We start from the raw sequence: 20,408 nt of genomic DNA on the forward strand, positions 1-20,408 counted from the left end.
AGATTCCTGCACCAAAGGGGCAGTAGTGGTGAAACTGAGTCAGGGTCCTGTGATGGTGAGGGGTTGGGAAAGCAACTGGTCAGTGGCTCTAATTTGAGCCTTTCCAATGGATGTGTTTGCTTGGGCAATGAAATAATTGTGATTAAACCCAACAAGCTGTTTCGGTACAAGGCGATCTAGGAAGCATGGAAACCAAGTGTCGTTTGTAATGGATTCCTTCAAAGGTGGTAGTGGTGAGAGAAACATGAAATAGTGAACTAAATATGCTGTTATTGGCCAGTTGGTAACCAGGGGTATAGGGCCAGCAACCGCAGCCAGTGACGTAACAATCCTGTTTTGTAACAATCCTGTCCAAAGGTATTCACGAGAGTGAAGGTGGGCAGTCAGTCAGCAGAGCTCCGGTGGCCAGGTTAAATGATAATACAATCCTGTCGCTTGCTGGGGGCGGGAGGCGGGGTACCAGTAGCTTCCACTTAATTCTGTAATTAATTGTTGGAGGGGATGAAACAAACCATAGTTAAGAAAGAAGCATTGGACCCAAGGAACAACTTGAAGCTGAGGACTCAGCAGATTAGAGGAGGGCCTTCCGGAAGAGAGGCCTGGGGTTGGGAAGGTCTAGAGCAGCCCTAAAGATATCTCAGGCATGGGCTCTCAGTGTCCTTCAAGTCTCGGAGCACTTCTCAAGACCTGATCCGGGGCGGGACCGGCAGCAACCAAGCTGCCTAGTCCCAGGCTGAGACCCACGAGCGAGGGCGGGAGGTTTGTGCGTGTTACCGAGGCTTTAAGGAAGCTTTGGCGGCGGCGGCAGCCAATCAGCAGCGCGCGCGTGCAGCCGCGTACCCCTTAGCGCCCCTCACATCCCACGCGCGCCGCGTACGTGCGGCGGCAGATCCCGCCTTTTCTAGGCGGGGCTTGAGAACCCGCGGGCAGCCGGCCACGGCCGCCTAACTGCTGCCCCGTGCTTGTGTAGGTGCCGCGGCGGTGACCGGCTGCTGGCGCCAAGGCCGAGTCCCAGGTAGAGGTAAAGCCCCGCCGGCGCCGCCTCCTCCTTGCGGCTCGGCGGCGGCGGCCTCTGCTCCAGTCCCGGACGGCTCGGCGGATCTGCCCACTGCACGGGGGTGAGGATGCGGCTCTTCTACAGGCTGCTCAAGCAGCCGGTCCCCAAGCAGATCGAGCGCTACTCTCGCTTCTCTCCGTCGCCACTCTCTATCAAACAGTTCCTGGACTTCGGTAAGTGTAACTCCTTGGAGCCACCTCCAAGGCCCTGTAGGAGTGAGAGAGCCGCCATCCTTGTCCTGCCTGCAGCTGGGGCTCTTCAGCTTCAGGGCAAAGTCCCTGAGAAGCCCCGGGAGGGGTGATGGGGATGCTTGCCCGAGGGCCCTCCTGGGGCTTAGGTTTCCGATTTCAAGAGGTGGAGGGGCAGGGCCCCACGCCTAGTCCAAGGACCCTCATCCCAGTCAGAACTCCCCAGCTATTCAATTAAGAGCTTCAAATCTACTTGACTGAAACCCGCACTCTCCTTAAAACTTCAGAAAGAGAAGTCATAAACAAACGTTTTTATTTTTAGACGTTTTTAATGGTTGTGTAAGACGTGTTTAGAAACACCTTGAGGTTGAGTAAATCACGCAGTGGCGTTTTGTTCCTTTTCTGCTGTAAGGTGTTGGGGTAGCCTTGAGTGGCAGGACCTGAACACCTTCATTATGATTATGACTTCAAAGCAGTCATAGTCTTGGGCTGCAAATGCCTTAGATATTGGGTAAGAGCTGACCTGTGGGCTCCTGACTACAAAGCAGGGGCTCTAGGACAACTCCAGCCTAAGTGTGAGCACCTTTCCTTGATGTCCCTTGCATCCTGTTGGCAGCTGGGCTAGTACTTCATTCTACATGGATTAGGGTGGGAAGGGAGAGGACCCCAATAAAGCCTGAGGCCTATGTAGATGGGAATAGATTCTGCCACCTTCCATTAACTGATCAATCATGTTTCCCCAGAGGATGTCATTCCAACTCCAGCAGGCTGAATGCAGTTGTGAAACACCTTCAATAAAACAAAAATGGAACTCAGCATCCCCAAAAGGAAACTCAAGATGACTTAGGCTCCCAAAGCCTAGATCTGTTGAATTCATTTGATTTAAATGTCATGGGATGGTGTCAGTTGGATATAAAAATGCAAAATAGGTAGAACCTTCTGGGAAGACCAGATATGCAAAATGTGATGTTGTCTATATTTGGGGAGAAACATACGGGATGGAAAGAGGTATAGGTTAAAGGTTTAAGCTAATGCCAAATTAAGTTTTAGAAACCAAGTTGCCAAAGATAGATGATGAAAATCTAAGATGAGGGAGAAGTTGGCCTTTGCATCTTAAGTTTCATTTTTAGTAGTTGGACTCCCTCTGGCAATGTGTAAAATTTATGTATTTATTCTTAAACATTTTATCTATGCATGAACTTGTTTCTGTGGACACACATGGATCATGGTGTATCTGTAGAGGTCAGAGGACAACTTGTGGGAGTTGGTTCTCTCTTTCTGTCATGTGGATCCCAGAGATCAACCTCTGGTGGTCAGGCTTGATGCACTTTCTTACCCCACCCTGCCTGTAGGGTTTTGTAGGTTTGAGGCAGGTCCTGACTTCACAGCTTAGAATGAAAATGTTTCTATTGCTATAGGCATGTTTTCCTAATTTAGGGTTAGAGATTATTGTGAACATAGGAACCTTTTGGTAGGGTAAACAGACAGATTAATTCTCAGTTGAAAGAACAAAAGAAATCTTGCTCACAAAAAAAAAAAAAAGAAATCTTGCTCACTCTCACCTTCGAAGTTTGTGAAAGTTTCAATAGTGTGCCAGAAATTTCAGTTACTTTATTTCTATGAAAGTATCTACCACGTTTATAGGCAAGGATGTTGTTTGAATAGGAAAACTACTATAAGGGTCTTGTTATGGTGGGTAATCTATGTGGTGAGTATCTAGAAACAAATGTTCACTCTTTTAAAGCATTGAGATCAGTGGTTTGGGGCCAGGGCCTCATGCCCTCAATTTCTGGTACTAGTGGTATATGCATGGAGTATAGGCCACTGGTATTTTTGGAAGACCCCAGGATCATTCTAAAGCATCCTTAGAGTTAAAACCCATTAAGTAGGTGTACTTCTGGCTAAACTGCTGCCTTCCCTTTTTTGGTATGGAGTATTTGTTTAAGCCCTTTAAAATAAGAATTTCTTGAATCATCTTTACTGGAAATTCTGTCTGCAAGAATAACAAGTGTTCTAAATGGAGTATCAATTTACAAAGGTAATACTGTAGTACCATTCCCAAAGGCAAGATTAAAAATAAAACAACAACATAAAAAGTTATATTTTCTTTTTTGGCTCAAGGTGACAGTTACATGGCTCCAAATTCAAAAGATGAAAAAGGACCTAGGCAGAAAAAGCCTGTTTCCTACTTCTGTTGACTAGTCTCTTTGCATAAATTGCACCATATAGTTTTATTTGTATCTTGCTTTTTAAGATTAATATGAAAGAACTTACTGTATATGTACTTGTAAACTTCCTTTTCCTTTTTCTGACTGCTGAGAGTTTGTATGGGTGTAGTGTAATTGGACACCTTCCAAGTGACGGCTAGTGGGATGTTTGTAGACTTTGCTATGAAGTATTGTGTACACTGTAATTTCATGCATGTCTGGGTGCAGATAGAAGAGAAATTCCTAAAGGTGACCTTGCTACATCAAGAAGGATGCACATTTGTAATTTTGATAATTGTTAACAAATTCCTTTACATAGGAGGTGTCTATTTACCCATCTGTTGGAAGTTTCTGAGACAGACTACTGCTTTTCTATACTTTTGCAACATGGTTATCACATTTTTGATGGGTGAAGTCATGTTTACATAGAAATGTTTTTTTCTTCAAGTAAACTTTATCTTGGCTTTTTATTTTCGAAAATTGTATAGCAGTAGAAGGGATAGTTTGATAAACTCTTAGGTCATTATACTGAAAACCATGTGTTATTTGTAGATGTTTGCAATATGCAGGCTGTTTGGTTTGGTTTACATTTTTTTTTTTTTTGCAAAAGTTAGGCTTGTTTCAGAAAGAATTTTTTTCCCATTAACTGATTTATTCTTTTGAATTAACTATTCTTTAAAGACTTGATATAACACTCCTATGAAACCTTCCACAAGTTTCTGTATTCTATGGTATTGGGCTGTGTAGATTTTGTGTCATCTGGAGTCCATTTGGATATATTTTTTCCTACGAAATCCTCATTTCATTGATTTTTTTTTTTTGGCATTTTTGGATAGATTCCCCTCTCTCCCATCTCTTTCTATTTAGGAGCTCACTTTTTATTTTGTGCTTTTAAAAATGTGCTTATCTTTTGACAAGTTTCTTATGTTTATAATCCATTCTTACTACTTTCTCCTGCATTCCTCTCTTATTCATCCCATCCCTCTCACCATCACACCCCATAGACCCTTTTCATGGCTTTGGATTTGGTTCGTGACCTATTTAATTTAACCAGAGCTATCTGTGTGACCATTGGATTGGAGCTTGGTAGGGCCTTACTTATTTACTGAAACAGAGTCTAGAAAACCCTCTGCACACCAGGCTGGCCTCAAACTCAGAGATTTACTTGCCTCTGCCTCCTCAGTGCTAGGATTAAAGACATGAGCCATGTCCAGGCTATATTTGCTTATTTTTTGAAACAGTCTTGCTATGTAGCCCAAGTTAGCCTCAAACTCACAATCTTCATCCATAGTCTTCTGAATGCTAGGATTAGAGGCACCGCTACATGCAGCTTTGATAGTAGTATCTTAACCATCTTTTTTCTTTATTTTTGATTTTTTGTCTTTATTCTCTAACCCTCCCCTGACCTATAGTTTAGATAGGGTTTCATTATGCTGGAACTCCCTGTGTAGTCCAAACTGGCTTTGAACTCTTAGTGATCCCTCTGTCTTAACTTTTTGAGTGCTGGAATTACAGGCATGAGGCACCAGACAGACCTGACTTCCACCATTTTCTTGATTCAGTTAGCAGATGGTTTATTTGCTTAGATTTATTTCTTAGTTTTATGGCTTCTATCTCCAGTTCATGCTTACCTTGACCTTACTGAGTCTCTCTGATATCCTTAGATCAATTTTGTTCCTTATCTTTTTTTTTTTTAAAGTTAGATACCGATTTCTTCTTTGTCATTCCCTTTTATTTCATGTTTTTCTATTGTTTTAATTTTAATTTTATTTTATATAGATAGGTGTTTTTTCTGCATGTATTTCTGTTGACCGGACTTGCTTGTCTGGTGCAAGCAGAGGCCAGGAAAGGATCTCCCAGAGCAGCAGTTACAGACTATTGTGAGCTACCATGTAGGTGCTGAGAATTGAACTCAGGTCCTCTGGAAGTGTAACAAGTGCACTTAACTGCTGAGCCATGTCTCCCACTCCTTTGTTTCAGTTTTAAGGCCATTAGTTATGCCTCTGATCATTGCTTTAGCAGTTAATAGGTATAGTTGACCCTTGTCCCCATCTCTTCCACATCCTGGAAGATGTTTATTCTTTTATGAATTCAGGTTAGCTTGAGAGTGCTGAAACTTCCATTGTAGGTTTATTATGTGTATTAATTATCTTTAGTTTTGTTGCATGGGCACAGAATGTTCTTTAAATTCTCTGACTTGCTGATGTTTGTCTTACAGCAGAAAGGAGGCTTTTGGCTCTTCTCAGGTTACAGAATTATGTATACCACATTGTTGTTTAGGCTGGTTTTATACCTCCTTCAGAGCCACTTAATTCCATATGTCTCTAGTTTTTGTCATGATTGTTAATGTGATCCTTGATACTTATTAACTTCTTATGTCCTCATGATGAGTTGTAACCTTTAACATTACTAGTTTAATGCTTTTTGGTCTGGATTCCGCCTTATTTGATGTTGAGATGCATATCCTATCTTCTAATTGGCTTTCTTATTTTCATTTTTTTCTCAATTACTTTGGTTTAAATATTTCTCTAAATGTAAAGCTGGTTTTGCTTTGTAATTGTTTTCTTTTATATGGTAGGTTTAGCCTGAATGTACTTATTGGTATAAATCAATTGATCTGTCATACATAATGATAAGCATGTATAATTGTTCCCTTTTGTTGTTAATGCTTTCATTTTTCTCCTTGTCACATAATTTATTGCTTTATTTTACCATATTCATTCTAATTAATGCTTAGGTTTGAATTTTGATTTCATTTGTTATAATTATGACTTTCTATAATTTTTAAAGATTTTTTTTATGTGTATAAGTGTTTTGCTTGCATGAATGTGCTTTGCGTGTGTGCTTGGTTCCCTCAGAGGTCAGATGATGGGGTCAGATCCCCTGGGACTGGAGTTAAGGTACGTTGTTAGCCACTGTGTTGGGGCCGGGAATGGCAAATGGGTTCCTCTTCAAGAACAACAATTACTCTTAACTTCCAAGTCATCCAGCCCCATTTTTTGTTTAGACTAGACCTTCCTTTGACTATGGTCACTGCATTGTTAGCTCATGGACCTCTTGAGCAGTAGAAATGTGGCTACGGGTGGCTGAAAAACTGAACTGATTTCATTTAAATTCGAAACAGATTTGATTCAGTTCATTTTAAAATTGTGTCACATATAAGTCTTCAAATGCATTTGTGTATATGGTATGAAGGCCAAAAGATAACCTTGGCTATCCTTCCTTAGGAACTATCTACTTTTTTTTTTTAAAGATAAAGTCTCTCACTTGCCTTGGGGCTCATGAAGTAAATCAGAGAGTCACAGTGATCTGACTTGTCTCTCCTCTACCAGCATGAGAGTTATAAGTCCAAGCCAGCATGCCTGACCTTTGTTGTTGTTTGTTTTTTGAGACAGGATTTCTCTGGGTAGCTCTGGCTGTCCTGGAATGTGCTTTGTTGACTGGGCTGGCCTTGAACTCACAGAGATCCACCTGCCTCAGCCTTCTAAGTACTGGTCTCAAAGGTGTGAGTCACTACCCCCCAGCTGGCTGGCTGACATGTTTATATCTGTTCTGGGAATGGAACTGAGGTTCTCATGTTTGAGAGGCAAGTACTTTACTCACTGACCTATCCCTGCATTTCTCAGTTAATTTAGAATAATTTGGAAATAAGAATTTACCTTAGCAACTATAAACTTTATGGAACTTAATTATAGGCCATTTCTTCATGATAGAAATACAGCTACTAAATTGTGATGTGCTATACATGTAAGATACATAGCAGATAACAAGGAATTAATATAAAACCAGTATAATATATTTTCACTTTTTTGAGGTGGTGAGGATTGAATCTAGACCTTTGTATGTAATAAGCCAATGCTCTACGACTGAGCTATATTCTACATCTTTCATATTGATTGTATATTAAAATGATATTTTACATATGTCAGGATAAAATATTAAAAGTCTCATCTATTTTTTGCTAATGTGACTTAAGAAATTATAAATTATATATGGAGTTCATATCCCATTGGCAGATTCACTGTGGCTTCAGATAGTGATTTCTTAGTGGAAACACTGTAATATCACATTTTATGTACAAAAGAAACTTACTGATTTTATTTCCAAATGCAGCTCTTGCATGCCTAGTTCTGTTTTCTTTTTTTGTAGAGTCTTTGTATTTTGGACTAATATATTGTCTTTGAATAGCTGTTAACATTATGGTGGTTCTTGTACCATTTGGACAACCCTTCAGTTCTATCCCCTAAGTATTGTTTCTTTGAGTCAATAATTCTCTTAGTGATTTTGTCTTAGGAATTTTTTTTTGTCTTCTGATTAAGAAAAGGCCAACGTGGACTATTTCGCAGTAATTAAAGATACATTCTTGTGCATGTTGAGTGAGTTGGTGGGTCACCGTTGACATTTTCATCAGCACTTTTCTTTTAGCCCCACTGCCTGTTTCTTGTCCTCTCACTAGACACTTTTGTCCCTTCCTATTTGTTTATTTCCTCATTTACAAGCCTCACTTTCAATAAAGATATTTTTGTTCTTTTTTCTCTTTATTTCAGCCTAACTTCTCTCTTCAGAGTGTGGATGCTTGCTTCTTTGTAGCCTCCTGGCTCCTCTGCACAGCAAGAGTGGGAACTCCATAAATGCCATGGAGGTCATTACACGTTACTCACTTTAGTCAGTTACAGTAAACTTGCAGAAAAATACAGCATCTCCCAAATAAAATCACCTGAAAGCACACTGTTGTACACAGCACCCCTGTCTTTTCACGGAACTCCGTACTTTAATTTCTACCCTCAGCATGCTGGCTCTGAATCTTACAGGTGTTAGCTGTTAGACAGCAGCAGCCAGTCCCCTTGTTCTTGCTATTCTTGAGGTTTAAGGGCCCAGCTGCCTTCAGTTTTGCTTTTGCAAATATTTTAAGACTCCATTACCCACTGAAACATTTACTTCAGTGCCAAGTGCTTGCTCTCTGCAAAGTCTCAGGTTTTTAAGTCATCTTGTTCTTTGATGATTGATTACCAGTGGATAGAACAGTGGTTTCACTCCTGGAGAAGTTGAAAGGTTTTATTCAAAGATTGTGTTAGGAAAGGGGAAACAGTCTCATCCTTCTTTCTGAGCATGTTTATTCTGTTACTTTACATGTGCACAGCAGATCTTTTTCTACTCCTGAGGGATTGCCAAGAATTAGACCAACCTGTTTAGAGACAGAAGCCAGCTATTTAGAATTAAAAGGGAGAGAACAATTTAGTTTAGGGTCCAAATATCATACTTAGCTTCTTGCATCTTGGTCAGTAAAAAGAACTAGCTTTTAAGCCTTTATGATCTGATAGGGCTGGATTTCCATGGAACTTGTTTATTGCTCTGGGGCATCTTGAGGCATCTAAAGTTGGAGTTCTGGCTTTGTTTCTTTTACAGCACTTGAGTGACTTTTGTTATCATACAAGTTAAATTTCTTTTTCTTTCTTTTTTTTTTTTTCTTTTGGTTTTTCGAGACAGGGTTTCTCTGTGTAGCCCTGACTGTCCTGGAACTCACTCTGTAGACCAGGCTAGCCTCGAACTCTCGAACTCAGAAATCCGCCTACCTCTGCCTCCCAAGTGCTGGGATTAAAGACGTGCGCCACCGCTGCCCGGTTCACAAGTTAAATTTCATTGTAGCATTTTCATATACATGCTGTGGTGTTGGTTTCCTCTTCCCACTGCTCCCCTCTTGCTAGCCCTCCTCCTCTTCCCACTGCCCTCCTCCTGCTAGCCCTCCTCCTCTTCCCACTGCCCTCCTCCTGCTAGCCCTCCTCCTCTTCCCATCTGCTCTCATGCCACATTTGTTCTATTACCCATCTTTTTTCTCTGCCCTCCATTAATGTGTCCTTCATCCTCATGGTCACCTTTATAGTTTCATGACTAACACATGTGTAACACACATACATACACATACATACACACCCCTACCTCTAGCATCTGCATACAAATGAAATGTGGATTGTTTTTTTGTTTTTTTTTTTTTGCTTAATGTCCTTTCTAGTTCCATCCATTTCTACAAATAGCATAATCTAATTTTTCTTTATGACTGATTAAAATTCATTTGTGTATGCATACATTTATCCATTAATTTTTTGATATCTCTTTCCCTTCTTGTTTGACTGTTGTTAACAGTGCAGCAATAGCCGGGCAGTGGTGGCGCACGCCTTTAATCCTAGCACTTGGGAGGCAGAGACAAGCGGATTTCTGAGTTCGAGGCCAGCCTGGTCTACAGAGTGAGTTCCAGGACAGCCAGTACTATACAGAGAAACCCTGTCTCGAAAAACCAAAAAGAAAAAAAAAAAACAGTGCAGCAATAAACTTGTGTGTGCAGCCATTTCTATGGACTTGAGATTCTTTGCTATACCCAGGAGTGGACTAGCTAGGTTATATGTTAATTCTGTTTTCACTTTTTGAGGCACTTCCATACTGTTTGTCATGGTGGTTGGCCTCCTTTGAATGCCTGCTAGCAGTGAATAAGCTCTTTGAAGAGGATATGGCGTCACTTACTGACCTTGTTGGTGGCTGGCTGGTTTCCTCCTGGTAAGCTTTTGGGAAATTGATCAGATTGTTGGCAAGATTTGGGAAACCTTAGCTTTGGTGCTGGATGCAATTACAAAATATTGCTACTTTCATTTTTTATATTGTATACACAATTAAATTATACTTCACTGATAGTTCTGTCTTAGAATTGGGTAGATCTCTCTCCTTTTCTTCTGGAATACTCTTGTCTAATAATGTCTCTGATCAGAGCCTGTACTTTTCCTAATTTTTTAAATTAGTACATGTTTAAGAGTATCTTTAGATGCACAGCAAAGTTCTGCAAATGCAGAAAGTACAGAGAGTTCCCTTGTAGCTCCCAAACACACAGCCTAAGCTGCCTTCAACATCCTGTACCAGTGTGAGACCTTGAGGAGCTGCCAGTAACCATTGTTGCAACTAAGAAACCATCATCAGCACCAAAAGTCCATTGTTTATACTAGAAATCATTCTTTGTGTGTACTCTGAGTTTTGATATCCACAAATGCTTTACTGTAACATACATTTGCTCGTTTGTTACATACAGTTTGTAGCTTTGGTTTCCTCTCCAACAGCAGAGTTGTGTTGTTGCCACAAACTGTATGTATGGTTCACAAAGCCAAAAGTGCTTATTGTCTGATCCTCCAAAACAAGTTTGTCAACCCCTAAGGCAGTTATGCTCCCTCTTTAAAGAGTGAGCATTATTGCTCTTAGGTTGCCGTAAGTGATAACATTATCTGTCTCCTGCTAACTTAACTCAGCCCTGCTTATCTGGAATGTGATTTATTGGGTGGCTTAAGACTTTTCCAGATAATTTGGTATTTACTTATGGAGTGTCTTGTTTCTGAATAGGATTTCCATATGGAAATGGAAAGTGGCTTTGAAAGATTTTATAGGTTCAATTTGCAAAACTGACAACAAATTTAAGTGTACTTGTTTCTCTATAGGGTTGCCAAAATGAGGTTTTGGGATTTTAATTATAATGCCTAACATAGGAACTACAAGGTTTTTTGCCTGAAAAAGTGTATTAAGTATATTGCCTGCAGTTTTGTTCTGCATAAAGTGTCTTTGAACGTTTAGTGCCTGGAATCTGAAGTTCTGATCATTTGCATAAATTCCTTGTATGTTTTTGTGTTGGTAGTCAGTGAAGAACATGTTGATTAGTATAGTGTCAGAAATATGTCAATGGACTATGGGGTGGTCCACCTGGTATTTGAAGGCTTTCCATCTTTGTCATATAAGTTGGCATTGAAACTAGCATTAAAGTATCTTTTTATAATGCTTTTAGGGCAGGGAGGGCTAATTTCCCCTTATATTTCTTTAACTGGCAGAACAGAATTTGGTCATGGCTCATGTTAGGTATCCTTCATATCTCCTTTGTTTTTTTTTTTCCCTCATGACAGGGTTTCTCTGTGTAACACTCCTGGCTGTCATGGAGCTTACTTCGTAGACTAGACTGGCCTCAAACTCAGAGAGATCCGCCTGCTTTGCCTCCTGAGTGCTGGGATTATAGATGTGTGCCATCATATCTCTTTGAGAACCCTGCTCATTGGTTCATCTTCTCTCTAAGATTGTACCTTCTGCCATAATGAATAACATACAATTGTAGGAAGCAATTATGCTACACAGGTCAATATTGATATATTCTCTCTAAGGGAACGCTCTGGGTTCTAACCCCAATGGTGCTGTATTTCCTTAAACACCATTCTGGCAGCGACAGTTTAATTTCATTCTTAGACTTGATCTGGGATTCCGCCATAGCATTTGCTTTACACCTGTAATGTCCTTGGAGGTCAGTATATAGTAGTCTCACTATAGATGATCAATTCTTCCATGTTTCTCCATACCATGAAGTTTAATACTGTCTCATGTGGTATTATAAAACAGTGGGGCCTTTTGTGGCATTCCTATCTTTCTCCAGTAACTTATATTTTGATAGACATGAGCATGCACAAGCTCCTGTGTAAGTGTAGGGATTGCAAGGGTGTGACACCTCACTCTCTATATGAGCTCTTTCTTAGATACACTTTAGTAACATAAAATGTTTCCTTAAGTTTGGTAGCAGGTATTTCTTGATACCCGACTCTGGTTTCATACAGATTAATTTTTTCCTGATTATGCCAGTTAAATAGAAAGTGAAGTGGTCATTGTTCTGTTATTAATCTTATACTTGTCACATAATGTGCTGAAGGAGACACACTTTTTTAGAGTAACTCCTTCTCGAGAAGGCTGCTTGTTTCACACTGAATCCCCTATTCTCTAGAAGTTGTCCTTCTGGACACTACTCATGTTTGGCTAGTGCTCTTTATACATTGTAGTGTTTTGTACATTATAGATGTCTCTGCACAGTGGACTCCATCGTCTTTCTGTTTTAATCTGAAACTATTCCAGTAGGAAATTAGGCTTTTTATGGCAGTTGGAAAAGATTTTGTTGATGCCACTAGCATTTAGAAAATACTTACCCAAACTTGGTATAGCATGTGGTAGCATTTGGTTCTCGACAGTTGTACCCACTTTACAAGTTAGGAGACTGAGATTCTGAGCAGGTGAGAATTACATGTGCAGTAGGGGTGAGCTGGGTTTCTGCTCACCGGCTCATCCTACCACGTTTTTATAGCTGAGAACAGAGGTGCTGCATGATCAAAATGGGGGAAACTTCAACAAGTGCACGATCCTCACTTGTCAGACATTACCACATTGTCAAGTACAGCTTGTTTCCTTAGTGAATTTGTTCAGCTTTCATACTCTCCATTTGGGGTCATCTAATAGAGACAAAAGAGGCATGCAGATTGAAGGTATCTGTGGTCAGTTTTCTATGGGGCTGAAAAAAAAAGTTCAAACCTGAAAATAAAAACTAAAATGTGTGGGTAGCCAAAATGATTCCGAATGCTCTGTGCCTGTTCTTTGAGCCTGAGGAGTTCTTTGATTCACGTTTCCTCACTTAGTTGTACATGATTAGATGCTAGCATATGGCTCATGGTTCTTGGGGAGTGCCTATGAGCTGATAATGTTCCCTCATCTAAGCCACTTAATATTCAGTCTTTCAGAGCAGTATCTAGGTGCTGGGAATTTGAGTTAAACAGGTGATTATAATGTTCTTCAGGAGGTAAGAACTACAGTTATGAAGTAGTAATGAAAATAATTGCATGGGTAGGGGTCACCACAACATGAGGAACTGTATTAAAGCATTAGGAAGGCTGGGCAGTTCTAGAGTCTAGCTAATCACAACTCTCTGATATATGTTCTGTATGCACCCATACTTCTTTGTACTCTGATGCATCTGACACAGCGTGTTGCCTTATTGCCACTGGATTATTCAGAAGAGGGTTACTAGGTCATCTGATAGTTCTGTACTTGTGCATGCATGTGTGTCCCTGAGAGCGGAGGCCAGAACACTGTTTTGGGCTGTTGTTACTCAAGTGTCATCCATTTTGTTTTGCTCACCATGGAGGCCCCTGCCTCCTGTGCTTGGATTGTAAGTGTGTGTTACCATATTTCGAGATTAAAGTCTTATAAATACAGCTAGAGGAAAAAAAAAACATGTCAAGGAGCTACCCTAAAATTATGTCCTGTTACAATTTATCCAATTTAACATAGTTAATGGAAAAAATACATGGTAAATGTCAACATTTACTAGACAGTGTGTGAAACACAGCGTCTCTTGGATGAGCGGGCTCATTCTGTTGGGGTTCCAGGCCTCACTAGTACTTTCCCCTTGTTCTCCTTTTTCACTCACTTGTCCCTCCTGCTGCTATTACGTAACCAACCCACACCCAATGTTACAGTGGAAAGACAAAGATGGAGATAGCCTTTAAGGGGCCACTGGAAACTATATTTGGGGGACATTGACTCTATTCATGGTGAGACAGATCATGGAAGATGTCCTCAACATTCTTCTTCAATTATAAAATGCTCATTATCAGGCCATTTCATTAACAGAATAATTTTTTTTTCTCCTGTAAATCATTTGAAAACAGGGTTAAAGACACCAGCTACTATGGAAGAATCTTGCTTGGAAACTCTTGCTCTCAGGTGGCTAGAAAAAATACTTCTGGTTACTTCTTGATTCTTCCACAAGAGGACTCCCCAAATTTTAATTTTTATGCCTAGTCTTCTGATGCCTTGGTGAATATAAAGCTATATGGAGCCATCTTAGACCAGGCAAACCGTAGGGTTTTCTGCACATGAATAGCTGTCTCCAACTTAACAGTGAAAGGACAGAATATAAAAACACAAAGAGACTGAGTGGGAGAGGGCGTGCAGAACCCTAGCCTTAAATCTCCAGCATTGAAATGAAGCAGAAACAAGAGACTCAAAGGCTCATGAAACCAGGAGCAAAGCAACCCCTGGGAACGTGTTTAAAGCTAGTGACTTAGATGTGCTGGGTCAATTCTCCAAGCTCCTCACAGTTTCCTCTTTGTCATCTTCTAAATGGATATTAGGAAAACTTTTAACTAGCAAGTTCAAATAGGAGGAAGCATATAGAGAAATATAGAATAATACCGTTCTACATAAATAGAAAGTAAGAATCAGGGAATGTAGAGAAGTCAAGTGTGTGGGGAGGGAGGAATGGAGTTAAAGAACTGGAAAGAATAGCTGGGAAAGACCTGTGAAAGGGATTCCTTTGAGAGGACAGTTATTAAAAACCAAGGCTTTTCTGATACAGTTCTTATAAAAGTGGTTGCTAGAATCCCCTGATTTAAGTTAGGTATTCAACAGCTAGGATAAAATATCTTTAATGTATATGAAGAAAGTCACAGAAAAGTTATAAAAATCAGACATTTATTTTTAGGTTGACTAATTAACTAACTAAAAAGACTTATGCTCCTGTTTAAGCTGATGTATAATTAAGGTAGCTAAGTACAAAGAATTTGTTCTTGGAGCTAAATTAGAATGTAGGAGGAAAAACCTGGGAATTTTTAGCTATTCTGCATTAAAAATACAAACCTTTGAGAGCATGATCACATCTTCCATGAAGTCATTGAGCAGCTATAATAGGTAAGATGCTATGAGGGTTAGCAAAACAAATTTCTCTCTGGGGGGTTTTAACAGTCTGATAACCCTGTTCCACCAGAGTCAAATAGTTTCTGACACTGGTTCTCTTAGATTGTGCCTAAAGGTTGAGTTTTCTAGATAGTGCAGAGTTGACTGCCAGACCATCTAGGACTTTTATTTTAAAAAGTGAGTGCTAGGGACACGGACCACACCTTTGTGGTTTTTAAAGTGATGTAGAGTTGTCAGATGGGCTGAGGATCACACCAGTCTAGAATATAGTCGTGCTCTGAGGACTGACGGTACATGTAGCAGACAGTTTGATATTGCTGCCCATGGCTTTGAACTGTTTTGCTTGGTCATCACCAGGCTTTACTGGTTGCTCTTTAAAGAACTCTACTTCTAAGATTAAGGATTGTGTCAATGTTCAGTTTTAAACACCAGCCTTCCCTAAACCTCTATGAAGAAGGTGCTTATATTTTATGGGTGGTCTAAATATAGATGGTTGAAATATATATGAAATATAGAAGACTGAAGAAGTCTGTGAGTGCTTAAAATTCAGACTGAGTACATTATTGCTGTTCTGTAGGGCCATACACTTTTATCTGAATCGTGAGGTCCAAAAGTTCTGAAAATAGTTTTAAGTTTTCATACGCCACTTATTCTTTAGTAGAATCTGATTTGAGCTGACTTGAAATAATAGACTTTATTCTACTTAGTGCAGATGCTCGATATATTTCACTGTAGCTATGTTGTATCTGTATAGCATTCCTTATCACATCAGCATAGCATAGATTCTTTACTTTTTAAAAGCTGGGGAAACTTTCAATTCTGGACCATCTGGTCCTATGGATTTTAGAGGCGAGACCTGGACCTGGTGGTTAGATCTTGCTTATCATAGCTTTTTCTTCATCCTACCCCTGTGCTTCTAATACGTTGCTCTTAACCAGCTATAGACTGGGAAATTTTAGTAGGTAAATTTTTACTACCCCTCCCCCACCAAAGCTCCTCAGGTTTTTGAAGTTTTAGTTCTACTGATACAATTCTAGTTCTCAGTACAGGGGTGTTTTATTTCTTCCCCATTCCAGAATGTCCTTCTTGTGAAGAAATTATTAATAATCTTTGTTAAGGATGGTATGGTAGTTTGAACAAGAATAGCCCTGTGGGAGGTGGTGTGTCACTAGGAGCGGGCTTTGGTGTTTTAAAAGCGTATGCTCTTCCCAGTGGCTCCCTCATTCTGCTTTGGGTTTATGGATCAAGATGTGAGGTCTCAGCTATCGTTCCAGTGCCATGCATGCCTGCTGCTATACTTATCTATGGTGGTCACAGTCTCTAACCCTTTTAAACCATGTCTTAGGGTTTTACTGCTGTGCACAGACATCATGACCAAGGCAAGTCTTATAAAGGACAACATTTAATTGGGGTAGCTTACAGGTTTTGAGCTTCATTCCATTATCAAGGTGGGAGAAGGGCAACATCTAGGCATTATCATCAAGGTGAGAGCATGGCAGCATCCAGGCAGGCATGATGCAGGCAGAGCTGAGAGTGCTGCATCTTCATCTGAAGGCTGCTATTGGAAGACTGACTTCCAGGCAGCTAGGCTGAGGGTCTTAAATCCCAAGCCCACAGTGACACACCTACTCCCACAAGGCCACACCTAATAGTGCCACTCCCTGGGCCAACCATATACAAACCATAAGTCCCAAATTAAATGCTTTCATCTAGAAGTGGCTTTAGTCATGCTATTTTTATCACAGCAATGGAAAAGTAATTAAGACAGATGGTAGGGGTACTCTATTCAAGAGTGACCACTAAGTGGAGATTTATAGCTCGGGAACAGTGTGTGTGTGTGTGTGCGCGCGCGCGCGCGGGGGGGGGGGGGAAAGGGCCTCCAGGCAGAAAATTACTAAGAGAGATCAGTGCTTGACAAGGCTCTTACTAGAACAACTAGACCTCTGCTGAAAACTGTCTGGAATGTTTAGATACCTAGAATAGGGAGTGAGGAATTTGATCAATACCAAGGGAAACCAGAAACTAAGGGCAGGGGACTTTTGCTAATATGCCATGCAAGATTCTTGTTATAGCTGCTGTCTGGGCTGTTCAGAGAGAGGTTTCAGAAGTTTGATTGAAGACTGGTCTTCATTATCCCACAGTGACAACATTTTCTGTGTGCTTTAACAAGTGCTTGACAATGTATTTTAACCAGAATCTAGAGTATTTCTTCTGTCCTGTAAAAATCCAGATTTATATTTTAACTCAGATAATAGATTCAATACAATTAACTGTGGCAATACCAGTGTCTTTGTGTATATAAAATTAAAATTATATGGATCGATAGGAACAATGTATTTTTGAAGCAAAACTACCAAAATCACCTCTGTAAAGTAGCTGTTGGCTGCTCGTTTCTGGAGTATTACACCCCTTCCCTTCTTACTTGGGAACTAATGTATATGCATCAGAGTGCTAAGGGTAAGTGAAAGAATCATCCATTAGGGATTTACCTACCAAAGACCTTCAGTTTACTCATGTAGAATGAAGGAAACAATGATTTTTTTTCTTTTTTTTTTTTATTGGATGATTTATTTACATTTCCTATGTTGTCCCCTTACCCCATCCCCCACCACCCCCTCGGAACCCCCAATCCCCTCGCCCCTCCTCCTCCTTCTCTGTGGATGTAACCTCTATCTACACCCCCCCACTCCCACCTCCCCACCCTCAAAATTCCCACCCCCTGGGGCATCCAGCCTTCATGAGGTCAAGGTTCTCTTCTTCCACCTATGCCCAGCAGGGCCCTCCACTTTTACATATTCAGCTGAAGCCCTGGATCCCCCCCTAAGTGCTCCCAGGCTGGTGGTTTAGACCCTGGGAGCTGTGGTTGGTTGGTATTGTTGCTCTCCTCATGGTGCCACAAACCCTTTCAGCTCCTTCAGTCTTCACTCTAACTCCTCTATTGAGAACCCCATGATCAGTTCAATGGCTAGTTGTGAGCATCTGCCTCTGAATATGTCTGACTCTTGAAGGCCTCTGAGGAGATATCCATATCAGGCTCTTATCAGCATGCACTTCCTGTCTTCCACATCAGCATCTACCTTTGGTGATTGCACATGGGATAGATACTCAGGTGGGGTGGTCTTGAGACGGCCCCTCCTTCAGTTTCTGTCCCTCACTTTGTCTCCATATTTGCTCCCTTGAGTATTTTGTTGCTCCTTCTAAGAAGGACCGAATCACCCTCACTTGGTCTTCCTTCTTTATGGGCTTCATGTGGCCTGTGAGTTGCATCTTGGGCATTTCAAGGTTCTAGGCTAATATCCAATAATCAGTGAGTGAATACCATGTGTGTTCTTTTGTGATTGGCTTACCTCACTCAGGATGATAATTTCTAGTTCCATCCATTTACCTAGGAACCTCTCAAATTCATTGTTTTTAATAGCTGAGTAATACTCCATTGTGTAAATATACCACATTTTTTTAATCCATTCCTCAGTTGAAGGACATCTGGGTTCTTTCCAGCTCCTGGCTATTATAAATAAGGCTGCTATGAACATAGTTGAGCATATGTCCTTGTTATATGTTCGAGCATCTTCTGGGTATATGCCTAGGAGTGGTATAGCTGGATCCTCGGGTAATGCTATGTCCAATTTTCTGAGGAACCGCCAGACTGATTTCCAAAGTGGTTGCACCATCTTGCAGTCCCACCAACAATGGAGGAGTGTTCCTCTTTCTCCACACCCTCGCCAGCATCTACTATCACCTGAATTTTTAATCTTAGCCATTCTGACTGGTGTGAGATGGAATCTCAGGGTTGTTTTGATTTGCATTTCCCTGACGACTAAGGATGCTGAACATTTCTTTAGATGCTTCTCGGCCATTCGAGTTTCTTCCGTTGAAAATTCTTTGTTAAGCTCTATACCCCATTTTTTAATAGGGTAATTTGGTTGTCTGGAGTCTAATTTCTTGAGTTCTTTGTATATATTGGATATTAGCCCTCTATCAGATGAAGGATTGGTAAAGATCTTTTCCCAATTTGTTGGTTGTCGTTTTGTCCTATTGACAGTGTCCTTTGCCTTACAGAAACTTTGCAATTTTATGAAGTCCCATTTGTCAATTCTCGATCTTAGAGCATATGCCATTGGAGTTCTGTTCAGGAACTTTTCCCCTGTGCCCAAGTATTCGAGGCTTTTCCCCACCTTCTCTTCTATTAGTTTCAGTGTATCTGGTTTTATGTGGAGGTCCTTTATCCACATAGACTTGAGCTTTGTACAAGGGGATAAGAATGGATCAATTTTCATTCTTCTACATGTTGTCCTCCAGTTGAACCAGCACCATTTGTTGAAAATGCTGTCCTTTTTCCACTGGACAGTTTTAGCTCCTTTGTCAAAGATCAAGTGACCATAGGAGTGTGGGTTCATTTCTGGGTCTTCAATTCTATTCCATTGATCTTCCTGCCTGTCTCTGTACCAATACCAGGTAGTTTTTATCACTATTGCTCTGTAGTACAGCTTGAGGTCAGGGATGGTAATTCCTCCAGAAGTTCTTTTATTGTTGAGAATAGTTTTCGCTATCCTGGGTTTTTTGTTATTCCATATGAATTTGAGAATTTCCTTTTCTAACTCTGTGAAGAATTGAGTTGGGATTTTAATGGGGATTGCATTGAATCTGTAGATTGCTTTTGGCAAGATGGCCATTTTTATTATATTAATCCTGCCAATCCATGAGCATGGGAGATCTTTCCATCTTCTGAGATCTTCTTCAATTTCTTTCTTCAGAGACTTGAAGTTCTTGTCATACAGGTCTTTCACTTGCTTGGTTAGATTCACACCAAGGTATTTTATATTATTTGCAACTATTGTGAAGGGTGTCATTTCCCTAATTTCTTTTTCAGTCTGTTTATCTTTCATGTAGAGGAAGGCTACTGATTTGATTGAGTTGATTTTATAACCAGCCACTTTGCTGAAGTTGTTTATCAGGTTTAGGAGTTCTCTGGTGGAAGTTTGGGGGTCACTTAAGTATACTATCATATCATCTGCAAATAGTGATATTTTGACTTCTTCCTTTCCTATTTGTATCCCTTTGACTTCTTTTTGCTGTCTAATTGCTCTGGCTAAGACTTCCAGTACTATATTGAATAGGTAGGGGGAGAGTGGGCAACCTTGTCTAGTCCCTGATCTTAGTGGGATTGCTTCAAGTTTCTCTCCATTTAGCTTGATGTTGGCTACTGGTTTGCTGTAAATTGCTTTTACTATGTTTAGGTAGGGGCCTTGAATTCCTGATCTTTCCAAGACTTTTATCATGAAGGGATGTTGAATTTTGTCAAATGCTTTCTCAGCATCTAGTGAGATGATCATGTGGTTTTTTTCTTTAAGTTTGTTTATACAGTGGATTACATTGATGGATTTCCGAATATTGAACCATCCCTGCATTCCTGGGATAAAACCTACT

General features: G+C 40.5%; 1 protein-coding gene across 1 annotated transcript in view; it reads left to right on the top strand.

Moving 5' to 3' along the window:
* Positions 1-988: 988 nt before the first annotated feature.
* Positions 989-20,408, top strand: part of Pdk3 (pyruvate dehydrogenase kinase 3) — a 71,029-nt gene continuing 51,609 nt past the window's right edge. Inside the window, exon 1 of the mRNA XM_028779603.1 lies at positions 989-1,230. Within this exon, the coding sequence (XP_028635436.1) occupies positions 1,125-1,230 (106 nt within the window). The 5' untranslated portion in view covers positions 989-1,124. The remainder of the gene's footprint in view (positions 1,231-20,408) is intronic.

This window comes from Grammomys surdaster, unplaced genomic scaffold (assembly GCF_004785775.1).
Source record: "Grammomys surdaster isolate TR1022 unplaced genomic scaffold, NIH_TR_1.0 357, whole genome shotgun sequence".
NCBI classification, from domain to species: Eukaryota; Metazoa; Chordata; class Mammalia; order Rodentia; family Muridae; genus Grammomys; species Grammomys surdaster.